We start from the raw sequence: 23,704 nt of genomic DNA, 5'->3' as shown, positions 1-23,704 counted from the left end.
TTGTTTTCCCAAGAAAATCGAATAAATCTGGAAACGGAAAACCCAACGGCCATCCATGCATGATGTGTAGTTTGCCATAGGCCTCATTAACGTTAAGATTGGGACACTTGAAATTTCACTTACAGGACTTTTGTAATTTTAGTAGATTATGGTAAAACTAATTTTCTTGAATATAAAAAAGTAAATGTTTTATTGTTATTATTCAAATAACCAAAAAAAGTACAAAAAAGAAGGTAAAAGTCATTTGAAATCCTACTATATAAAATAACCACTATAGTTATACATGGGTTGATGCTTATATTTAAGTATATACAACATAAATGTCCATGGCAATTTTGCAACCTATCAATGATTCATTAGTATGCCATGAGTATTTTCGTGTCGACAAATTTATATTAGCAATTCTGATAGTTCAAAGAAATCTATTAACATAGTTATCATCATGGACTTAAAATGTTACATATTTGAATTTAACAGAAACCAAGGGTGATAAAGAGAATTGATGAACAATTAAAATCAATAGCAAAGACACTAACACTAGTGATCGATCGGATACAGAAATGACGGAGTGTGTGTTTTTCCAGATGTAAAAGAGATTTGAGCCTGTGAGGAGCTAAGTTCCTTGTGTAGAAACCGAAGCCTGAGTCTCTGTCTGCCAGCAAATTTGCTGCTTCCTCACTCATCTGCATTTCCCAATCCACGGGCTCCATCCCTCTTTCATATTTTAGGGTTGGAATGAGACTGCACAATTGTAAAATAAAAGGAGGAAGAGTCAGCTCAAGACCGTCCCCCTGGTGCGCCTGGACCTGGATAAATCGCTGCCCTGTGGCCTCCACCCCACCCAGTGCCCCCCAGGTCTCCACCCCAAGTCCTTCCAGCCCCTAAAGCACTTCCTGAGACGTCCCCATCATGATTTTCATCTTGTGTGAACTTCTCCAGATAAACAAGCCACCCCTCAGAAGGCGAGGTTGTGGGACGCACACCAACTCCCCCGCCCCGTCTCTTCGTCTCTTCATTTCCATTTCAAGAACCGGAGTGGGGATTCCCGGAAGCCGGGGGTGTCCTTCTCTGCCTGCTCACACCTTCCCTCCGGAATCCAGGGATGGGGATGGGGCAGCAGCATCTTCCCAGCCCCCAGCCAGGCAGCACTTTCTTTCCTCCCACCTGAGCCCCTGGGCCCGTGGCTGGGAAGATGGTTCCAGACTGCACCCATTGTTTCTGGAAATGGGTAGGAAGGACGCGCAGCTGGTGCTGGTGGGCGTGAGTGTGCGCATGTGATGTGTGAAAGCCTGTCACACTGCATGTTCTGCCTGTGTGTGTGTGTGTGTGGAGACTCCTCCCTCAGTGTGCAAGATCTGGACTGTAGTGATTGATAAGTTTATTATGACTTAAAACATGGATTCTGCACACACAGAGCGGGGCCTTCCCTTTCTCAATTAGTGAAGTGCGGGTGCCGTTTCACAGGAGGTTGTGTTCCCATCAAGTCCTGTCCTGGCAGGAACAGTTGTGGGGGTTTTCCCCAGTTCTGAGGGGCAATGACGGGCCGGACCGATGCATCGTCACTGGGCAGAGGCACCTGGGGCCTGCAACTCTCCTAACACAGAGAAATGAATACTTACGGGGACTTTAATCTGGAGAAGAAAGTGTTCAGAAATCAAGGATTTCAAATACTTGAATTGCGAATGTGTGCCAGAGGGCGCAGAGGCGGTCAGCTCAGCCAGACGTAGACAGAGGTAAATGGGGCTCAGCTCAGCCAGATGTAGACAGAGGTAAACAGGTAGACACACGGAATGGAGCCACCAGCGATGGGCAAGGCGAGGTGGCAGGGACAGGGTTTACCTCCCACTTGACGCAAGCACACACAGTGGCCATGCACATGGTGTGGTCACTTGTTTTCCAGACACTGGTCATCAGGCAGGGAGGCCATCATTCCTAGGAGATGGGCGCCTGGCAGGTGTGCCCTCTGCTCATCCCAGGCCCCTCTAGAGTCTTCAGACTGTGAGGAAGGAAGGCAGTGGGGTCCTCGGGGAGCCTGGAAACCCTGAGTTGAGGAAGGCAGGGAGGGCAGCTCTGACAGGCAGGGAGAGCTCCACAGATCCAGGGGCCCTGAGAATATTCAGTGCTGGTCACCAAGTGCAGAGGGGAAGCCACCTGGGGCCAGGGAAAGGACCCCCAGGATCAGCAGGAGCAGCAGCCTGGCTGGCACCAGGCAGGGCACCAGCTTTCACAGGAAGGAGGGCAGCCCGGCCACACAGAGCGTGGACTCAGAGCATCCGGCCTCAGCCCTGGAGAAGGGTGACCCTGAGACCAAGTGCTGCTCAGACTCACAGATCTCACAATCGAAACAGAAGAGACGTGGCTGTGTCTGGTAACAAAGCTTAAGAACACTGACAAGATGCATGTCATGTCACACGGCACCAAGTAAGGCGAACCCCAGAGCGTGGCAGGCAGGCAAAGGAAAATGAGTCAACCAAACCAGCCCCAAATGCAGATGCTGCTCTCACAGACAGGGAATTTGTTCTCGTATGTTCGGAAATGAAGTAGAGACATGGAAGTTATTAAAAAGCACCAACCAGAGATGATATGACAAGTCTAACATGAAAACAACACTGAGTGGCTTCAAGATTAGACTTTGCCATAAAGACGAGTGAACACAGAAAAATAAAAAGAAATCATCTGAAGGAGACGGGAAAGATCATTTTAAAAGCAAAAACAAAGCATCTGTGGGCTGTAGGACAACTCCGGGTGGTCAGTTCTACATGTCATTAAGTTCCTAAAGATGGGAAAGGGAGAAGAAAAAAATAGAATAAATAATGACAGAAAATTCCCCAAATTTGAAAAAATTAGAAACACACAGATCCAAGAATCCTAATGTCCCACAAGCACAATATATAAATAAAGCTACCCTAAGGTACCTCATAACCAGATTGCTTAAAATCAGTAAGAAAGACAGAGATCTTACATGCATCTATAGAAAACGGCACATTTTGTCCAGGCGAACTCAGGCAAGGCTAACGGAAGATCACCTGTGGGCGGCTGCCATTAAAATGAGGAGGGAAACCCTCTTAGGACTTTATGCCCGGTGAGGATATATTTCAAAACCAAAGGTGTAGGAAAGATGTAACCAGGCACAAAAATGCTGAATGAATTCATTCTCAACAGCCCTGAAAAGTGAATGTTAGAAGTTCCGGAGATGGATGGAAATGAACACCAGACGGTCACACTCATCTACACAGAGCACCCGGGGCCAGCGGGGGGACTGACGTGTGTGCGAGTGTGTGTTGTTATGTAAAATGTTTTATAAGAGACTTGACTGTTTAAGCAAAAGTAAAAACGTGTGAGGACTGACAATGCAAGCGAAATAGAACAGCAGGCCAGGGAGGAGTGAGAAGACAGGTCTGTGGTTCTTCAGCTGCGCTGGAAGTGCCGTCATCTCCTTAAATTATCTGCAGATTCAACCAAATCCTAAGCAGACTCTCAGAAGAATCTTCTAAAGGAATTTACAAGCTACTTCTAAACTTCATATAAAAGTGGAAAGGCCTAAAGTAACCAAACTGATTTTGAAAAAACAAAGAGTAAAACAACCTGATTTCAAATATTATTGTTCAGAAATTACAATTCCTAAAATGTGGTATTGGCATAAAGTTGGAAAAATAAAGGAGCTAAATGCAGAGCCCAGCTATGGACCCAGATGTGTTTACGGACAAATGGATTTCACGAAGGTGCACAGGCGGTGAAATGGGGAGAGGACAGGCTTTTCATCCAGTGGCGCTGGGTATTTGCATTCAAAGCAGAACAAAACAAAACAAACAAAACTCTGCATAGCTTGCTCCATCTATAAAATAATCCAAAATTAATCACAGACCTAAATGAAATCTAAATCACAAATCTCTAGAATGAGACATAGCAGAAAATCTTTGTGACCTCACGTTAGTCAAAAATGTCTTAAGAATAATCCATAAAAGAAAAAAAATAACCTGGACTTCATCAAAATTAAGAACTTGTGCTCTTCAAAAGATACTTTGTTAAGAGAATAAAAGAACAAAAGGAAGACTGGAAGAAAACATTTGCAAAGCATGTAAAGAACTTCTATCCAGAATATCACAAAGGACTCTCAAAACTCACTAAGAAAACAAGGGATCCAATTCAAACAAATGTGCGCAAGGTTTGAGTAGACATTTCTCTAGAGCAGGTGCTCAGATGGCAGGTGAGCCAATGAGAAGGCCATTCGCACCATTCGTCACCAGGTACACACAGGTGGAAGCCAGGGCGACAGACCGCCGCACACCTGCTGAGTGGCTGAAATTGAAGATGGACCGGACCAGGTGCTGGCAAGCATGCAGGAAAACTGGAATTCTCACACACTGCTGGTGGGAACGTGAGAGTCGCAGTCACTTTAGAAAGTGTAGCAGCTTCTCAAAAAACATTCAGCAGCCTCTCCATAGTTTTCAGCTATTTTCTTACCGATGTTTACCCAAGGTCAATGGAGCCATTTCTACAGAGATGCTTGTCCTGGTATGCTCACAGCTGCTTTGTGTGCAGTAAGGCTGAAGCGGGCAGATCACCTGAAGTCGGGAGTTCGAGACCAGCCTGACCACCATGGAGAAACCCCAACTCTACTAAAAATACAAAATTATCCAGGTGTGGTGGCGTGTGCCCATAATCCCAGCTACTTGGGAGGCTAAGGTAGGAAAATTGCTTGAACCTGGGAGGTGGAGGTTGTGGTGAGCTGAGATCATGCCCTTGCACTCCTGTCTGGGCAACAAGAGCAAAACTCCATTTCAAAGAAGGAAAAAAAAAAAGGGAAGAAAAATTGGAAACAATCAAAATGTTCATCAATGTGGAAATGGAGAGACAGACGGTGTCCTCACGCACAACTGCAGGGCTGTGTGGCTAATGTGTGGGCTTCCTTCATTATCTCCCAGAGCACATAAGGATAAGACATGCTTTTAAATGTTAAAGACAAAACTTATCGAGACAGAACCCGGTCCAGGGTTACTACTAATCATAACTGTATCTGTCGTCCAAAATGCTACTTCTGCTTTGTATTACTTCCTTAAATCTCAACCTGAAGTTGGATTTTAAAAACTAAATTCACATCCATGATCTTTGTCTAAGTTCATAAATATTCGAGTATTTTGTGTGTGGTACTGTAATGACAAATTTGTCCATGCGGTGTTTAAAATCTACTTTACTAATGAGTTTCACATCCAACTGGATTAAACAGATTCTGTATGAAGAACTGTCATCGTGTTCGGATTTTCACACACAGAGGTGGGTGAACTGCCAAGTTGCTGAAAGAGCTTCCCAGGAGCTGAACGTCAGCGGGCACAGCGAAGCCCAGGCTCCCAGCACTGCCTGCGGGTCAAGACACAGGGAGGTCCCCCCGGCCCTGCCAGGGCTGTTCACTGCGAGGCCCTCCCACCACCAGGGAGCAAGATGGGGAAGCCTCATCCTCAGCAGGTCTGTGCCCCGGAACTGGGGGGCTGTGACTTACATGGGAGGCCACAGTTTTTACACCCAAACACCACTTAATCAAAAACTCGAAGTTCAGGTTTACTGGCTAAAGTCTTCTCATACAAATTTTTATCAGAGAATTTTCCACTTAAAATTAGTGTAATGTGTACATATGGGGAACTGGCTCTGAGTTTAAAAAGTGGCAGGAAGCCATTTAAGTGGTGGGAATTGTGTTTTCTTTATTGTCAAAGATGATTTGTAAATGGTAATACGTTTGGTGAAACACAGCACTGGGTTTCAATGATTTTTTAAACGAGGACTAGGAGATTCGATGCACCTGAAGAGAGATTTAAAAGTATTTGAAAGCTTTTTCTGACCGAATTCCTTGCCCAGGTGAAAAAGGAGGATTTTCAAACTGCAATGTTTATTCAAAAACATGTTACCACTTACAACAGGAAGGGCATGGGCCCAGCTGTTCTGTTTGCCCACGTGATTCAGGTTCAGCGCCTGATCGTTTCCGCCACACTTCAGCTTTCCCAACACCTCCCTGTGTTTTGCCCTCCGGAGGCGCCTCTTCAAGGACCCACGGATGCCTGCGGCACCTTCCACAGTATCCAAGAGCCGTGCCTTCCACCCAGCACCGTCACCCGAAACAAGCTACTGTGTGCAATTGTCGACATTGTCTTCCTGACTTTTCACGGGAAACAGCCCTCTCGCTTCCTGTGACGCGGGCTGGAGAGGAAAATTGTTTCCCTTGTGGACGTCCACTCCGAGCCCTTCCAGGTGGGGAGAGACCGTCTCCCCTGTGGACGTCCACTCCGAGCCCTTCCAGGTGGGGAGAGACCGTCTCCCCTGTGGACGTCCACTCCGAGCCCTTCCAGGTGGGGGAGAGAAACCGTTTCCCTTGTGGATGCCCACTCTGACCCCTTCCAGGTGGGCTGCCCTCACACTCTAAGCCCTTCGCTGCCCTCACCTGTCCAGGATGCCGCAGGTGTCAATCAGAAGGTCGCTGAAATTCCCCACAGCGCCCTGCTGCACCGAGATCAGATCCACCTCCTGGCCGTCGATGGAGATGAGCCGCAGACACCCCTGGAATCCGCCCAGTGCTCCCAGTGATCGGCTGCAGTCAGAGCCAGAGCCGTGAGCAGGGCACCCTGCGTTTCAGAGGCACAGGAGGCAAGAGGAAGAGGGTAATGGGTGGACACAGTGTCGGGGTGTGGGCGGCCTCTTGCACTCCCCCTGACGCCAGGCTGCCTTCCATCTGTGGGCGGGGCTGCCTGCTCATCGGGAAGAGGGAGGATGAAAGGTCAGCAGAGCATAAAATAACCCTGGAGGCAAGAATGTAAGAAGATGAGAAACCTGAGAGTTTAAAATTCACCCTGAACTCAATGCTCTTTTTTAAAGTATACTAGAAATTTAACTCTTTCGACCATGACAGATCTTAAGGGAAAAACCTAAATGCACATGGATTTACAATTAGAAACGAAATAACAGGTCTTATTATTGTACATACAAACAGCTAAAATGTTAGAGTCTGGAGAATATCAGGCCAGGAGGTGACTGGGCACCCCCACTGAGGCTGGTGTGCTGGCCACACACCACGGCAGCCTCGCCCGTCAGCTCAGGTGTCCCAAAGACTTGCTTCAGCAGAAAAGAAAACTTACATGTGGTTTTATAACAACCATTTTGTTTTGGGTGAGTTGGTCAAACATATAATCAAAAATTAAATTTCAACATGACATCTTAATACCATTAAAAAGTAACAGTCATGCAATAGCAGATACATCATCCAAATGTGCTGTGAAAGAAGGAAGCGTGCATTTGATTCTCCAAGTTAGGCCAGCATCGTTTTCCCAACCACAGCCCTGGACCCCAGGAAGCAGCTCCTGAACCTCGCCTCTGCCCGCCCGCCTGGGACCCCTGCATCCAGCTTCCTGCGGTCTGTCCTACTCCCTCCCTCCCTGCCCCCAACCCTGCCAAGGAGAAGGAGCTGTTGCCAGAGGGGAGCCTGCAGCCACAGGCCAGGGTGAGGGGCTCAGCATGGCGGCCGCTGGGGTCCCCATGCGGGGAGCACATGACACCCCAAGTGGGTCAGGGGGTTTCCTAATCAACACCACATGCAGATAGGCACGGTCCCATGCATTTCAGCATTCATGTGGTTTCATGCCTGTGACAGTTACTACTGAGTGTCCCCTTGGCTGGACTGAAGGATGTGAAGTATTGATGGGTGCGTCTGTGAGGGTGCTGCCGAAGGAGACCCACATTCGAGTCAGTGGCTGGGGAAGGCAGATCCACCCTTAATCTTGTGGGCACCACCTAATCAGCTGCCAGCAAATATAAAGCAGGCAGGAAAACATGAAAGAGGCGGACCTAACCTCCCCACCCACATCTTTCTCCCGTGCTGGACTCTTCCTGCCCTCGAACATCGGACTCCAGGTTCGTCAGCCTTGGCACTAGGACTGGCTCTCCTTGCTCCTCAGCCTGCAGACGGCCTATTGTGGGACCTTGTGATTGTGTGAATTCATGCTTAATAAACCCCCCTTTCAATAGTTCTGTTCTGTTCCTCTAGAGACCCCTAATCCAATGCCAAACATTCTTGAGAGAATCTTGTTTTCAGACCTTGGCTCTTCTACCTCACAAAATAATGACTCATTAACCTCAAGCACCAGAGCACGATTTTCCCCTAATTACAGATAAAAAGTACTCGATAATTGTTTTAAATGTAGAAAAGCTTCCACTTATTTAAACATGAGAAAGTACTATACCATATTCCTATGTAAAACGTAGGTTTATGATCATTAGATGCTCTCTGCTTAACTGAAATAAGTCATTTTGGGAAGCATGGAGTTCACCCACCAAATGTAAGGGTTTTTTTTAAGAACTCCCTTGTGGCCCTCTGTTAATTGTCAGTTGTAAATGTCTAAGAACTGAGGATAAGGGAGTAAGAATCAGGCTACATCTTAATTCTTGCCCCAGCCATACTGGTTTTCCACGAAAATTACGCGCTCAGTTTTCCTGTATGTTTGAATAACAGTCGTAACTATTTAACACTTTCTCCCAATAATTTACATTCATATGACAGATGAGTCATGCATGCCCCGCCTCTCTCCAGTCATACTGTGCTTTAGATCAGCCTCATGGAAATCTGAGATTGGAAATTAAAAATGAGGTCACAGGAAGCTGGGTGGACGCTGAGGCCTTCCCTTGGTCATTTTCTCACTTTAGGGGTGAAACCCGAAGTTCAAGCGGTTCGGCGTCCACCGAAGCTTGGGCATAATAGATTTGGCTTCTCTCTGCGGGCGGGGTCTATTTTACCTTTTCACGATGGGTTGAGCTCCCTTACCAAAAATGCTTGGGGCCCAAAATGCTTCAGATGTGGGATATTTTCAGAATTTGGAATATTTGCATTAAACTTACCAGATGAGCATCTTGAACCTGAAAATACAAGATGCAAAATGCCCCCATGCTGGCCGGGTGTGGTGGCTCATGCCTGTAATCCCAGCACTTTGGGAGGCCAAGGTGGGTGGATCGCTTGAGGCCAGGAGTTCAAAACCAGCCTGGCCAACATGGCGTAACTTGTCACTACTAAAAATACAAAAATCAGCCAGGCATGGTGGCGGGTCCCTGTAATCCCAGCTATTCAGGACGCTGAGGCAGGAGAATCACTTGAACCTGGGAGGTGGAGGTTGCAGTGAGCCGAGATTGTGCCACTGCACTCCAGCCTGGGTGACAGAGTGAGGCTCCGTCTCAAAAAAAAAAAAACAAAAAAAAAACAAAAAAAACCTCCCATGAGCATTTCTTTCGAGCATCATGTTGGCACTCGAAACGTTTTGAGTTTTGCAGCATTTTGAATTTTGGGGTTTTGGATGTGGGGTGCTCCATCTGCCTTTAACCGACCGGGGCTAGAAGGACAGTCGTGCCATACAAACCTGGAGTAACCTTCAGATTCCAGAACAGTAACGGCGCTGAGCATCTCCCTTTTTCTGAAAACATATTCTCTCACTCTTTCCGAACAAACTAAATTCTGAAACTTTGAAGAAAAGTGGCGATGGCAGTCACAGGGAATGGCCGTGTGGCTTCACTGAGAAACGTGTGTGCAGCTGGCTGATGGCTCCACCAAGAGGGAGCAAGGACAGCCAAGAAGGGGTCGGCTCCACCCACCCTCCGCAGACATGAGAGCCCCCAGCACCGAGATGCACTGCAGAGGCGTCCGGCCTGGAGCCCCCTGCGGAAGCACCGAGATGTGACGATTCCTGGGGAAAGCCTAATCCTGACTCCTCAGGGGGGCCGTAGGTTCTGCAGCTCCAAGGGGGTGAGCTGACCTGTGACCTGGTGTCTGCACCAGGAATTCTGATCCCGGACACGCAGAGAGCTCAGAGGGCAGCCCACAGACCAGGTGCCACCTGCCCAACGCCAGCACAGCATGAAGCCGATGGCTCCGGCACCCACCAGGGTTTACGGGGATTTGCCATCTGCATCCTCTGCTCAGGGTCTGATGGAATAAACATAGAAAGTTGCCCCAGAACGCAGTGGAGCTGCCTGAAGCTCACTTCACAAGGAAAGGAAGGGGAGGTGACAAGTAAGCCAGTGACGGCCCCATGTGCGTGTGACAGGGTGGCACTGCTGTGTTCCTACCTGGACCGCCTGCAGCTAAGGAGCCCGACTGAGTAGCTGGAGGCCAGCGCGGACCGCCGACGTGTCGCAGTCACACTCAGGGCCGGCCACACGTGCCTCCCGCTGCAGCGTTACCGACCACCGTCCTGACTCGAGGGCAGTGCTGAAACTCTCGGTCAGGGCTGTGCCACAGGAGAGGCAGGGGAAGGACCCCAGGAGGGTCTCAGAATGTGGCGTATGCGGTATGAAAAGACTCGGGCGGCAAGCCCTGAAAATACGACCTGGCAAACGAGATCCTGGTGTTGAGGGGCTCTCAGTTGTTAAATGTAAATTACACTCAGTAGAGCTGCTTGGGAAAAAAGTGAAGTTCTTCATATTTGCTGAACTGCTGGAGAATTAGCCACACATGACAGAGCAAAAGTAATAAAAATAATCCCAGCCACCACATGCAAGGCGAGGAAGAGGAACACAGGGGCCTGTGCGTTCTCAGCCCCTTCACTCACCTCCAAAGTGGTAGGCATTGTCCGGGTGGAGCCCCACAGGTACCGTGGTGTGGATGGTGGAGGCCACGTCGTCATCCACCATCACGCTCAGGTGGCCCCACATGGACGTCACTGAGACAGAATGCCATTGCCCGTCATTTAATCCAACACCTGCGGAAACCAAACCAGGTAAGACACAGCCATAAACCACAAACCTTGTAAGTTAGTTAGTTAGTTAAATTAATTAATTAATTTAGAAACAGAGTCTCATGATCTCAGCTCACTGCATCCTCCACCTCCTGGGTTCAAGCGATTCACCTGCCTCAGCCTCCTGAGTAGCTGGGATTATAGGCGCCCACCACCATGCCTTACTAATTTTTGTATTTTTAGTAGATATGGCATTTCACCATGTTGACCAGACTGGTCTCAAAATCCTGACCTCAAGTGATTTGCCTGCTTCAGCCTCCCAAAGTGCTGGGACCACAGGCATAAGCCATCATGCCCAGTTTAAGTACTTTTAAAAAGTGACACAAATCAGTGACTGCAACAAGCACAGAAACCCAAACAAGGAGAGTGGGGGGAGCTCAGCCCGTCCTCTTCCCCCACAGGGCACATTCTGCCTGGAGAGTGGTGGGGAGCTCAGCCCGTCCTCTTCCTCGCCAGGGCACATTCTGCCCCATCCCTAATGTCTGACAAGCCCCTCACCTTGAGTGGGGGGAGATCAGCCCATCCTCTTCCCCCGCAGGGCACATTCTGCACCATCCCTAACGTCTGACATCCCCCTCACCTGGCCCAGGACACCTTCCTGCTCCCACTCACGCAATTTGACTTTTGGGGAGGCACACAGAAATATCAAACTCTCCTCAACTTCAGCATACATTTTAAAAAGCCTTATGTGATTTTTCTCCTATTTCACAAACTTCAGGTAAGGACCCTGAAACTCCGTAGTAGCTACCGTGACAGCTGAACCACCATGCCACTGCGCTCTGTAAGGCAGAAAGGTCAGTCCATGTGGCACGTCTAAGCACAGAGACCAGGCCCGTCTCTCCTCACACATCTGCAACAGCCACAAATCCCTCGCCTGGAGAGAAAGGGACTGATGCCTCCAGACCACTCAAGTCAGCACACAGCTCCACTGGGAAGCTGTTGATACTGAACCTCAGCCAGGAGCACGGCTATCAGGGAAGCATGGGGTCTCTAGAAGGTGGGGCTGCACCAGGGGTCAGGGAGGTGGAGGAGGCTGAGGAGGCTCGGGGCTAGGGGTCCTCAGTGCCTGACATGTGGGACCTGGCTCTGGTGTTGCTGGTTCTGGGCAAGATGGGCTTTCTTGTGTTTTCCACCCTCCCTGTCCTATGATGACAGGGCAGGGGCTGCAGCGAGGGTGCACGGCTGGGTGGGCTGGGTCGGTGGAGGAGGGCGCAGCTCCACGGGAAGCCGGGACTCCTTAGGGTCACCAGATTCCAGCCTGTCAGACGAGGCCAGACATCTGGGTTTCATTGCTGAATATCTTGATTTTAAAATGTTGGCTGTTGTTTTAAGATATTATTGAAAAAGAGAAAAAGCTCTGTCCAACAAACACATTGCTGAGGGCAGCCGCTGCCTGGGACTGGCAGTGTTGGGAGCCCTGAAGGTAGAGGCAGAGCCAACCAGAAAAGGCATCCGGTTAGGCATTTACTCATCAGTACAATCTCAGTCATGAATCGCTCTTCAATTATGGGTTATTCCTTAGGATCCCATCGCCTTTCAAATGACTTTCAGTTTGATATTCACACGGGGGGTAAAGATTGAGAAAGTATTTTATGGCATGCATAATTATATTTGACCCCTAATTGGCTGAAATAATATTTTTAAACAGTTTAACATGAAAATTTGCAAAATTGGAAATTACGTTGAAAACTTTACCTTCTAATTCAAAACTTTGTGCAAATTACAACTCAATCCAGCTCCATGCTCAACACAATTTAACTATGATTCCATGTAACAATCTTAATGCGTATCAGATTACCAGTTTAAATCTCTAATAAACTAAGAAAAAAACCCTTATTTAATAGAAAATTGAATTTATTATAACAATTCATGTTATTCTAGTTAAAAAGCCACTATATTGAGTTCTTATAGCTGTGCTTAAAATAACACCTGAATTATCAAATGCTGATTGTGTGAGCCATAGGTTAAAAATTTTTTGGTGGGCGCGGTGGCTCACGCCTGTAATCCCAGCACATTGGGAGGCCAAGGCAGGCAGATCACCAGATCAGGAGATTGAGACCATCCTGCTGGTCAACAGGGTGAAACCCCGCATCTACTAAAAATAAAAAATTAGCTGGGCATGGTGGCAGGTGCCTGTAGTTCCAGATACTTGGGAAACTGAGGCAGGAGAATTGCTTGAACCCAGGAGGTGGAGGTTGCAGTGAGCCAAGTTCACACCACTGTACTCCAGCCTGGGAGACACAGTGAGACTCTGTCTCAAAAAAAGAAAAAAAAAGTGTATATTGTGAGAAAACTGTCAAATCATCTATGGTTTAATCAGATATGCTTCAAATATAACATTTGCTTGCTTTGCTAAATCTAGCAATAAACAAGAATTTTTTTAAAAAAGAAAACTAAAAGGTGGGAATTTGTAGGAAAAATCCTGGTTAAAGTGTCCAAACTTTGATTTATCAGATGAATGGGTTCTGGAAATGCATGCACAGCATGGGAATGATAGTGGATCATGACCGTCCCTTGTTGGGTCTGGCTGGGGACTGCCCTCTGTCCCTCCCCACGTGAGCCTCTCCACGGAGGGCTCACAACACAGCAGCCAGCTTCACCCAACAGAGCGAGAGCAACTCCCCAGTCAGAAGCTCTGGCTCCGCATATTAACGTCCTAAGTGACAGCTATCACTCTGCCATCTTCTGTCAGACAAGCCACCAAATCCAACTCGCCCTCTGCACAGAGCCGACAGGTGGCAGCAACCCCAGGGGATGGGGTCCCTAGGGCCACCTGGGTGCCCACCAGAGACTCATAATAAACTCCTGCAGGAGAGTAATGTTATTATAAATATTGAAAAATCTATTATAATCTTATTCCCAGCAGTTTTTCAAATATTTACACCAATAGACTAGTTTAAAATGAGACTGGCTTTCTGGTGCTTATTAAAGTACCATCGCACTGATGCAGTTTCTTTCAGATGTTTAAAATTAAGCCATGCTTGAAATCTCTGCCAAGGACATCAGATCCATCACCATGAGCCATGTGATCATGACACACTTACTATAAATTAACATTTTTCTGATGATAATTCGAAAGCTTGCTCACTGCTAAGATAGTGAATCTGATTTCTTTCTTTCTCACAAACCTAACTCATGTCAATTTATCTCATTAACATTAAGCAGGCAGTCAAAGGACGGTCCTTCAAAATATCAAAGGGACTAGTAATTTTGGAGCCTTCACTTATTTTTCTGTGATGCAGGGAGTAGAAATAGAAGTAAGTTTTAGAGCTATCTACAGAAGCGTGCATGCCTGCTTTTCTCCCCATTTCGCTTCCAAATCTCTTTCTTGCTCAGTTTCTGGCGATGTCCTATTTTGTTGCTTTGGGCACAGAGGATGAGACAAGAGAGAGTGGACCCAGCGTTCCTTAAACATTCATGTCTGATGATTCCATGGAGGGCCTGGGCGTTATTCTAAACCAGCGTATGTGTGACCCTGATCCCTCATCAAAGATTCCAGCGGCGACGCGCAGAGGCAGTGCAGCCCTGCTAAAAGCTGTGCCCCAGCGTGGACTACGCGGGCCGCAGCCGGTCAGAGACGGCACACCTGACCATGCCAACGGTACCGTGGAACTCAACCTCAGGGGCAGCACCCAGCAGCCAGCGCTCCCTCCATCCTGTGGAAAGGTGTTTAGCAAAAGGATGTACATGAAGGAAAACGTGTTACTGTGTGCAGATCACCTCCCTGACACCTGCCTCGCCTCCCAAGTGTAGACACTCCACCCCAAGTGTAGACCCTCCAGGCCCCAGCACCTGCGGGAGAAGGCAGAGCTGGCCTGGGCACTCCTTCCGGGAAGGGCATGGGGAAAGGTCCCTCTCTTGGCCCCGGCCTTCACACATCCCCTCTCCTTCATCTCAGTCATGGCAGCTCTCTGCGTAATGGAGGCATCTCTTCCCGCAAATGTGCAGACACCAGGGAGACCGCAGCCCTGAGCGCAGCTCTCAGATGCGACTCAAACCCAAACGGGTTGGGCTCCAGGATCCCGCTTCCCGGCGGCGGGCACCCTTTCTCCGGAACCCTGGTGCTTCCCGTGGTGTAGACAGTGGGCGCCTGTGTTCCGGGGAAGCGGGGCTCCCGGGGATCCCTAAAATCCGCGCTCCCTGCAGAGCTGGGGCCGGGACCCCGAGTTACCTGTGCGGCCGCCGCTCTGCGCCTGTCCCGGGGATGCGCGCGGACCCACGTGGAGGCTCCCGTCCTGGAGCGCGAGGAAGAAGCCCCCGGAGCCCGGGCGGGTCCCCCAGGACAGCAGCAGCCCCGCGCGGTTCCACGTGCGAAACTGGAAGCTGATGGAGGCCCCGTCCGCCCCCGGGGAGCCGGGCAGCGCCAAGTGGCTCTGCGCGCTCAGAAACGTGGCGGGCACGGTCTGGGGGTGCCCACAGGCAAAGGCGACGGTTCCCTGGGAGGGGGGAGATGGAGGGCGGCGCTGAGGGTCCTCCCGGTCAGGGGATCCCTCCTGGCCCCACCAGGCCTGGCCTGTTCCCTTCTGGATGCCCCGCGCCCCCTACTCCACGGTGCCCACGGACCCCACATTTGCACCCGGCAGACCCCAGGACGACCCGGCCAAGCCCACAGCCCCTCTCCCAGCCTCTGCTGCCCTGGGTCCAGCCCACCCTCTTCCTGGAGACGCAGACATGGTAAAAACGTGTTTTCCACTGGGCGTGGGGAGCTCGCTTCCTGCGTGCGGGGTTGAGCGGCCCAGGGTCCCAGGGCGGAGCCACAGACGGACCCGGATTACGGGGCAGGACTCAGCTGCCAACTCCTGCCCCAGGGCTCAGCCCACGGTGAAAAAAAGATAAATTTCAGGAGTGGACCCCATTAACAGAGCCCGGAAGACTGGGGTTTTAACCAGGATACCAGGTTAAGGGATCCGGGTAAGGACAGCACTGAGGCTGCAAATGTGCCCTGAGGCTGGTCCTGGGTCCAGCCGGCCTCCCTGGGTGTAAATGCACCCACCGGTTCCCTGTCAGTCAACGAAACCGTTGCACTGGCGTGTTAGCGACATGAAAGCACAGCATGTTAGTTTCATGCTCATGTGCAAACTTCCATGGCAGAAGCGTTATTCCAAATGTCTCGAGAACACCAAGATATTTAACCCCAGGGAACCAGGGGCTCCGGTATGTGCCATGGATGGTCCTGAACCTAAGCTGCTTACAGGGAATTATGCGCCAAAAGACTGGCCTCTGGGGAGGGATGATGCCTCCACGGAAGGAAATCATGCACTGAGGCTTAATTTTATATTTTAATCAAAAACAGGTCTCTTCGTCTCATGCCAGAAACAGCATGAGTTGTGCTCACGCTGGTCTGCTTGTGCTCGCGGCTGCTCGGAGGAAGGAGGCTGTTAAAGTCACGAGCCTCACCTTAGACAAGGACACGGTTGGGAGTTGGAGGCACCGACTTCCTCAGGGGACTCTTACCGTGACGAGGATCTGTGGTCCCTGCTGCTTGGCCAAACCAATGACATCTTCTCCATTAAAATTAATGTTTTCTAGGCATCCATGAAAGTTTTTCCTTGGAAACACCATTGGCTTTCCTGGCGCTAAAATCCCTCCAAAGCTGATCTTAGAAAGAAACATAACATCAGTAATATTCTTTAGTGATTTTCTGACAATTTGCTTAAAACATTTATGATTCCCAAATGGGGCAGGCTCAGTCTAGATGGGTTAATTTTGTGTACTTCTATAAAATTATTCTGTTAATTTTGAATGAATCTAAGACATAGATTGTAAAACATCTTACATGAGCTGATGTCAACTGGCGCCAGAGCCTCTGTGGCTGTCATTTGGGGAAAAGGTAATTTAGCATCAAATGGAGCCCTTGGGAGGGGATGGGGCTGTTTCTACTGGAGCTGGACGGCAGGTGGAGGGTGGCCGGGACTCAGGGCCCAGAGGACACCGGGCCACCCTGCCAATGGGACACACTGCCAAACTCTTCCAGTTCTCTTAGAAAGTGATTTCCCGGTGACAGAGCTCGTGATGGTGGTGGGGCTCACGCCCATGCTGCAGATGCTCCTGCGAGGGGATGGGGACAGCGTCTGCAGCCCTGAACATCAGGAAGGCCCATCCACTGTGCTGCTCCTCCTGGCCTAGATGGAGTTTGAGCTGCCAGGTCTGTGCAAAGGATGAGGAAGCCGCACCTCAGGGTCCAGGTCCGCATGGCACAGCTCCGCCGGTGCCCAGATGGGTCTCGAGTGCCTGTCCACCGTGAGGTTCAGGCCCCGGCCAGAGCACTCCAGCCGCACTGTGTGCCAGTGCCCATCGTCCAGCAGGCTGCCCAGCGCCAGGCCACCCTGGCCAGGTGGTGAGGGTTGCGTGGCGTTGCCTGGGCAGAAGGAAGGAGATGTTGTCAGGTCCCGTCCAGAAGGGGAGGTCAGCACCCTGGCCCTGGGAGTGGCTGCATCTGACCTGGGCATGAGGCCCTCCCACCCCGGCAACCCCATCCTTGACCCTCTCTTTTCACCACCTTTCATGAGTCTGTCACAGGCTCGTTTTCCTGGAAAACCGTTGTCTGTGTTGTGAACTCTCCTTACTGCCACAGCAGCCTTGTCCTCTGTAGCATGGGACAGTGGTGGTCAGTCAGGGATCATTGTCCCCAGGGCACGTCGGGCCATTCTGGAGACATTTCTGATGGTCATGGCTTTGGGGTGCTCCTGGCGTTGGGAGCAGAGAGCAGGACATTGTCCACCCCCTGCCAGTGCACAGGAGGGCCCTGACCAGAGAATCATCTGGCCCGAAACGTCTGCCGTGCTGGGGCTGGGAAACTGTGGGATGGAGCTACAGAGTGGCACTGAAGGACATGAGAGCCCAGTGATCCCCTCCCGTACAGCGGCCCCATCTGCACGATTTCCATGAGCCGACACAGGCCCTTGCATCCGTAATGACTGCTTAAAGATTACATGCAAAACTATTTCAACATAAATTATGTCTAAGTAATCAGATTATTGAAGTCCTTGACTGATAATTTTACCTGAATTTATGAATAAAATGAGTTTTCCTTTCACTAATTCCAGGGTGACGCAATTTCCATTCCGCCCATCCCTGTGGAATAGAATCCCATCACTCTGCAGAGTTTTAAATTTCAAAGAAATGACATCTTTTCCTGGACTCCTGGTATTTTGAATAAATCGGTAAAGCAGGGAACTTTCTCCATCAAAATCAATCACTTCTGATCCTGCAGAAGAGATCAAAGTTGTGCTAAGTGTTAGCATGCTGCCATTAACATTCTTAAACATACAGAGTCTTGTAAGCACATGCAGGCACACAGGCAGGCACACACACAGGCACATGTACAAACTAAAATTAAATGTAACAAAACTATGCATACACAGACACGTAGACATGTGCACAGAAAACCACTCATACGCACAGGCACACAGACATGCACATGTATACACAAAACCACACATACAGGCACACAGACATGCATATGTATACATAAAACCACACACACAGGCACACAGACATGCACATATATACACAAAACCATGCACACACAGGCACACAGACACACACAGACACACAGACATGCACATGTATACACAAAACCACACACACAGGCACATAGACATGCACATGTATACACAAAACCACACACAGGCACACAGACACACACATGCACGTGTATATACAAAATCACACACACACAGGCACACAGACACACGTACACACAAAACCATGTACACACAGGCACACAGAATGTGCAGCACACACACACAAAGGCCCTCACGAGCACATACACACAGGCACATGAGCACACAGGCACACATACAGGCAAAGCCTGTATGTCCGCACAAAATACACGTGCCGACAAAGAATGCATTTCCAGTCCAGCCATCAGACGAGGCGTTTTTCCTTCCAGCAGATGTTGATGCACCTAAAGATACATTTTTTTCAAAGTCCGCCCTTGGGAATCTTTGTGCTGCTGCGTGAACGTCTACGGCCTCAATCGCGGATGCCCCTCACACTGGCCAGTGTCGACCACACGGAAACTCTTGGAGCCTACTTTTCAGCAGCAGCCTTGAAAAGTTTTCATTTTCTGGCCACTGGTGAACATTTAAACGTCTCAGGGTAATGAGGGTGCTGCTCCTGGCAGATTTGACTTCTCCTAATTCTCTGGTCCATCCTCCCTGGAAGGGCTGTGTTTTCCCTCCATAATAGATCCTCACCTGGTGACACCCCCTAACCCTGGACTCATCACAGGCGACCCAGGCACATGTTAGGGACCCTTCACGGAAGGGCACGTCCTCCTCCCACCGAGGCTGGGGTGACCACACGAGCTCTGTAAAGGGCCCTGTCCTTACGGGCAAGGGCTGCTGGGAGTCCTGTGGTTTCCTGGCCCAAACGCTGCCACGGTTCTCCAACCGGACAGCATCTCATGTGCTCTCGCTCCAGGCCGCATCACTCATTCCTCTGCGGAAAATGTCAGGGCATCGCTGACACCAAAGGAGCAGCTGCTGTGTCGCCGGAAGGAGCTGCAGTCTCTTCCGTGGTGCACAGCTGGGGAAGGGGAAGGGAGGGACACCTCCTTGGGAAGTGGCTGTGCGTCCTGTGGGGTCACGGGGAAGCCTCGGAATTCTCAGAACAGGGTGGTGTTTGCAAAGGGACCAATTGTGAAGTCCTGTTGTTGGGAGCCTGGCAGGGTTTGGCTCTGTCTCCACCCAAACCTCAGAATGTTATTGAACTGTTATTGAGTGTTATTGAAATGACATCCCCTGTTGGAGGTGGGGCCTGGTGGGAGGTGACTGGATCCTGGGGCGGGTCCCTCATGATGGTTTAACACCATCCCCTCCGTGGGGTCCTGGGCATAGTGAGCTCTCCCGAGATCCTGTTGTTTAAAAGTGCACAGCGCCTCCCCGCCCCTTGCTCCTGCTTTTGCCATTTGAGACGACTGTTTACCATTCCCCGTCCACCACGAGTAAAAGTTCCCCAAGGCCTCCCCAGAAGCAGATGCCGCCATGCTTCCTGTACAGCCTGCCAAGCGTGAGCCAATTAAACCTCTTTTCCTTATAAATTACCCAGCCTTGGATCATTCTTTATAGCAATGCAAGAACAGACTAACACAGATCCCCAAGCAATGGGGCAGTGGGCAGGACCGGGAGGGAGAGCGGCCGCCAGGGGACCCCGTGGGGCCATCCCGAGTGGCCCGGCTGCAGTCACAAGGTGACCTCTTAGGCAGGGAGCCCAGAGCACAAAGGGCTCAGCCACCCTCTCCATGACCTCACTCCCTCCGAGGGCTCCCCACACTCCAAACCCAACCTGCAGGAGGGCTCTGATGCACACAGGGACCCGCAGAGCCTGCTACAGCCAGAGACACTCATACACACCCATGCACAAGCACACAGACACAGAAACAAGCATGCATGCACAGGCACAGAGACACACAGGCACACACATCACACACATGCACACACACAAATGCACAGACACATCACAAACATACACACGTGCACACACACAAGCACACATGCACAGGGATGCGCGCGCGCACACACACACACACACACACACAAATGTTGGGAGAGAAGCTGAGGCGGGGCTTCCATGTCTGCTAGACATGCTGGCTCCTTGCTTCCAGCAGGCTCATTAACTCTCCTTCACTTGATACACTGTTTCCTTTCAACCCCACATCCTCACTAGCTGTTTCTTTGAGCACCAATAAATAGCCTGCGCTCCCAGAGCTCTGGTGCAGCCTCCACACTGGCGATGGCCCCTGGTCCCACTTTCTCAAACTGTCTTTTCTTATTCCTTTGACTCCACCGGACTTCATCGCCCCAGGACCTGGCGTTGGGTCTGATCACCGTGATGCACAAACACACACGCACACGCACACACACGCACACACGGGAGAGCTCGTATGTTACGTGTGGATTTTCAGGAAGGGGTTTTCTAAAACCTGAAAGCCTCTCAGGGGTCCTCAGGGTACAGTGATTGGGAACTCATCTCAGGCCTCTGGTTGGAGGGTCCCCACTGCCCACTGTGGGGTGACAGCGAATCGCCCGCCTTCCTCCCATGTGAAGCCCACGCTTGTCACCCGCTGTACCTAGAGCCGAGCCCACACCTCAGTCATTGGCTTCCTCTTTGTAAAGCTGGTGCTCCCCACTGTTGAGTGGCTGCGATAACACCAGCAGCAGCCTGGCCCCGACCTGTGGCTGCTACAGAAATGCACCTTTCCCAGGCTCCAGGGAAGGCCGCTGCTGGCTGTGTCTCCCAGCTCCTGTGTGCCCTGGATGTGGAAGTCCTTCCACGGGTGGGTGCACACAGATCCACATGGTTCACACCATGGACGACCCTGTTAACTGCCAGCATTTTCCTTTTCAGGGTGGGTTCCTCTCCCTCCCACGCTGTTTTATGTCCTCTCGAGGTTTCCCTAATGGAAACTGACAGCAGCGGACCCCGGACCCACAGCAGGCAGGTCCACCGTGGCTCCGGGTCTGTTTTCTCGTCCTTACGAAGCACACCTTCTCATTTTAAACAGCTTTGCCGCAGTGTTGATTGTAGACTCATGATCAGAGCTGGAGAACCCGTGCTCCCTCCAAGGCAGGCGGCGTTTCACCAGATGCGCCTCACGCCTGAAAGCTGCTGCTGCTGGGTTCACCCGAGCCTGCCCACCCTTCCTGGTTTGGTGTCCGACCTGGAGCAGGTCTCGGGGCTGCCTCGGGCCCACGCAAGCCCTCTCCTGGGCCACACCTCTGCTCTCTCCACCTCGCCGACGAGGCACTCCCCTGCACATCCACTTGTCCATCAGGAGATTCACAAGCGCCTGCCGCACGGCCCTGGGTGATTCCGGTGGCCATGGGGATTGATCAGGTTGCCACGGGGACAGAGCCAGTTGCCAGGGGAGCATGTAGAATGACACCTGGCCCGGAGGGGCTTGCGGGGACCCGCGTGCCGATGGAGGAGTAGGTGGGTAACGGGGGGTGGGGTGAGGGAAGACAGCAGAGAGGCACCTGCCAAAGCACCCCTGTGTAAAGAGTTCGAAGGTGGGACGTGTCCCCACTAAACTGGTGACTGGTGGGCGAAGGGTCAGCACTGGGCACAGGGAGCCTGAGGACGGGTGACGCTCCGTTCTGTGGTCTGGGGATGCTCGTGATGTTGTGAAAACCTACGCAGCTGCACGTATTTACGCTGTGCACACATTTCTGTATGTACCTTAGAAAACTTATTCCCAAAAGTAATGACTGAAGGTTGGGTTGGGGACTGTGCAGGCATCGGTGGGCGGGTCGGGCGGGGGGCCTAAAACACTACTGCAGATGACTCAGGGAACCTGGGCCCCAAAGACCTAAAGAGACCAATGAGGAACAGAAATCCTGGAGTTTTCAGGATGTCAGATAAGAGAAGAAACAGCTTGCTGAAAGGCGGAAGCGCCCTTCTCTTGTAAGAAAACAAAACTGGCTGAAATGGGTTGGAACCCAGTGGCCAGCTGAGTCCACACAGAGAGAACTTGCCGACATCACAGCCTGAATTTCCAATGCAGGTTTCCTGGTCCCCTAAGTCTGCACGTGTGACCCACCAGGTAGCGTGAAGAGATCACGGCACCTGCCCTGGGACAGTCCAGACTCCACTTCCTTCTACCCATCACCTGCCCATCCCAGAGTCCACCCCTGAGGTTCTTCTAGTGAAAATGTTGCCTGGAAGCCATGTGTGTGGGAGCCTGTGTGTATTGGGGCCTGTGTATGTTAGGGCTTGTATGTGTTGAGGCCTGTGTATGTCGGGGCCTGTGTGTGTNCCATAATAGATCCTCACCTGGTGACACCCCCTAACCCTGGACTCATCACAGGCGACCCAGGCACATGTTAGGGACCCTTCACGGAAGGGCACGTCCTCCTCCCACCGAGGCTGGGGGTGACCACACGAGCTCTGTAAAGGGCCCTGTCCTTACGGGCAAGGGCTGCTGGGAGTCCTGTGGTTTCCTGGCCCAAACGCTGCCACGGTTCTCCAACCGGACAGCATCTCATGTGCTCTCGCTCCAGGCCGCATCACTCATTCCTCTGCGGAAAATGTCAGGGCATCGCTGACACCAAAGGAGCAGCTGCTGTGTCGCCGGAAGGAGCTGCAGTCTCTTCCGTGGTGCACAGCTGGGGAAGGGGAAGGGAGGGACACCTCCTTGGGAAGTGGCTGTGCGTCCTGTGGGGTCACGGGGAAGCCTCGGAATTCTCAGAACAGGGTGGTGTTTGCAAAGGGACCAATTGTGAAGTCCTGTTGTTGGGAGCCTGGCAGGGTTTGGCTCTGTCTCCACCCAAACCTCAGAATGTTATTGAACTGTTATTGAGTGTTATTGAAATGACATCCCCTGTTGGAGGTGGGGCCTGGTGGGAGGTGACTGGATCCTGGGGCGGGTCCCTCATGATGGTTTAACACCATCCCCTCCGTGGGGTCCTGGGCATAGTGAGCTCTCCCGAGATCCTGTTGTTTAAAAGTGCACAGCGCCTCCCCCGCCCCTTGCTCCTGCTTTTGCCATTTGAGACGACTGTTTACCATTCCCCGTCCACCACGAGTAAAAGTTCCCCAAGGCCTCCCCAGAAGCAGATGCCGCCATGCTTCCTGTACAGCCTGCCAAGCGTGAGCCAATTAAACCTCTTTTCCTTATAAATTACCCAGCCTTGGATCATTCTTTATAGCAATGCAAGAACAGACTAACACAGATCCCCAAGCAATGGGGCAGTGGGCAGGACCGGGAGGGAGAGCGGCCGCCAGGGGACCCCGTGGGGCCATCCCGAGTGGCCCGGCTGCAGTCACAAGGTGACCTCTTAGGCAGGGAGCCCAGAGCACAAAGGGCTCAGCCACCCTCTCCATGACCTCACTCCCTCCGAGGGCTCCCCACACTCCAAACCCAACCTGCAGGAGGGCTCTGATGCACACAGGGACCCGCAGAGCCTGCTACAGCCAGAGACACTCATACACACCCATGC

The 23,704-nt window shown here is 51.1% G+C and overlaps 1 protein-coding gene across 1 annotated transcript in view; it reads right to left on the bottom strand.

Moving 5' to 3' along the window:
* LOC108522050 (contactin-associated protein-like 4) overlaps positions 1–23,704 on the bottom strand; it is a 217,238-nt gene that overhangs the window by 70,416 nt on the left and 123,118 nt on the right. Inside the window, exons 5-10 of the mRNA XM_017862149.1 lie at positions 17,764–17,967; positions 16,934–17,118; positions 16,215–16,358; positions 14,932–15,196; positions 10,575–10,724; positions 6,431–6,611 (exon numbers count right to left, since the gene is read on the bottom strand). Of these exons, the coding sequence (XP_017717638.1) occupies positions 6,431–6,611; positions 10,575–10,724; positions 14,932–15,196; positions 16,215–16,358; positions 16,934–17,118; positions 17,764–17,967 (1,129 nt within the window). The remainder of the gene's footprint in view (positions 1–6,430; positions 6,612–10,574; positions 10,725–14,931; positions 15,197–16,214; positions 16,359–16,933; positions 17,119–17,763; positions 17,968–23,704) is intronic.

This window comes from Rhinopithecus bieti, unplaced genomic scaffold (genome assembly GCF_001698545.2).
Source record: "Rhinopithecus bieti isolate Rb0 unplaced genomic scaffold, ASM169854v2 scaffold_63361, whole genome shotgun sequence".
Taxonomy (NCBI): Eukaryota; Metazoa; Chordata; class Mammalia; order Primates; family Cercopithecidae; genus Rhinopithecus; species Rhinopithecus bieti.
The sequence above is the reverse complement of the archived record's forward strand: the minus strand, read 5'-3'. Positions and strand labels throughout refer to the sequence as shown.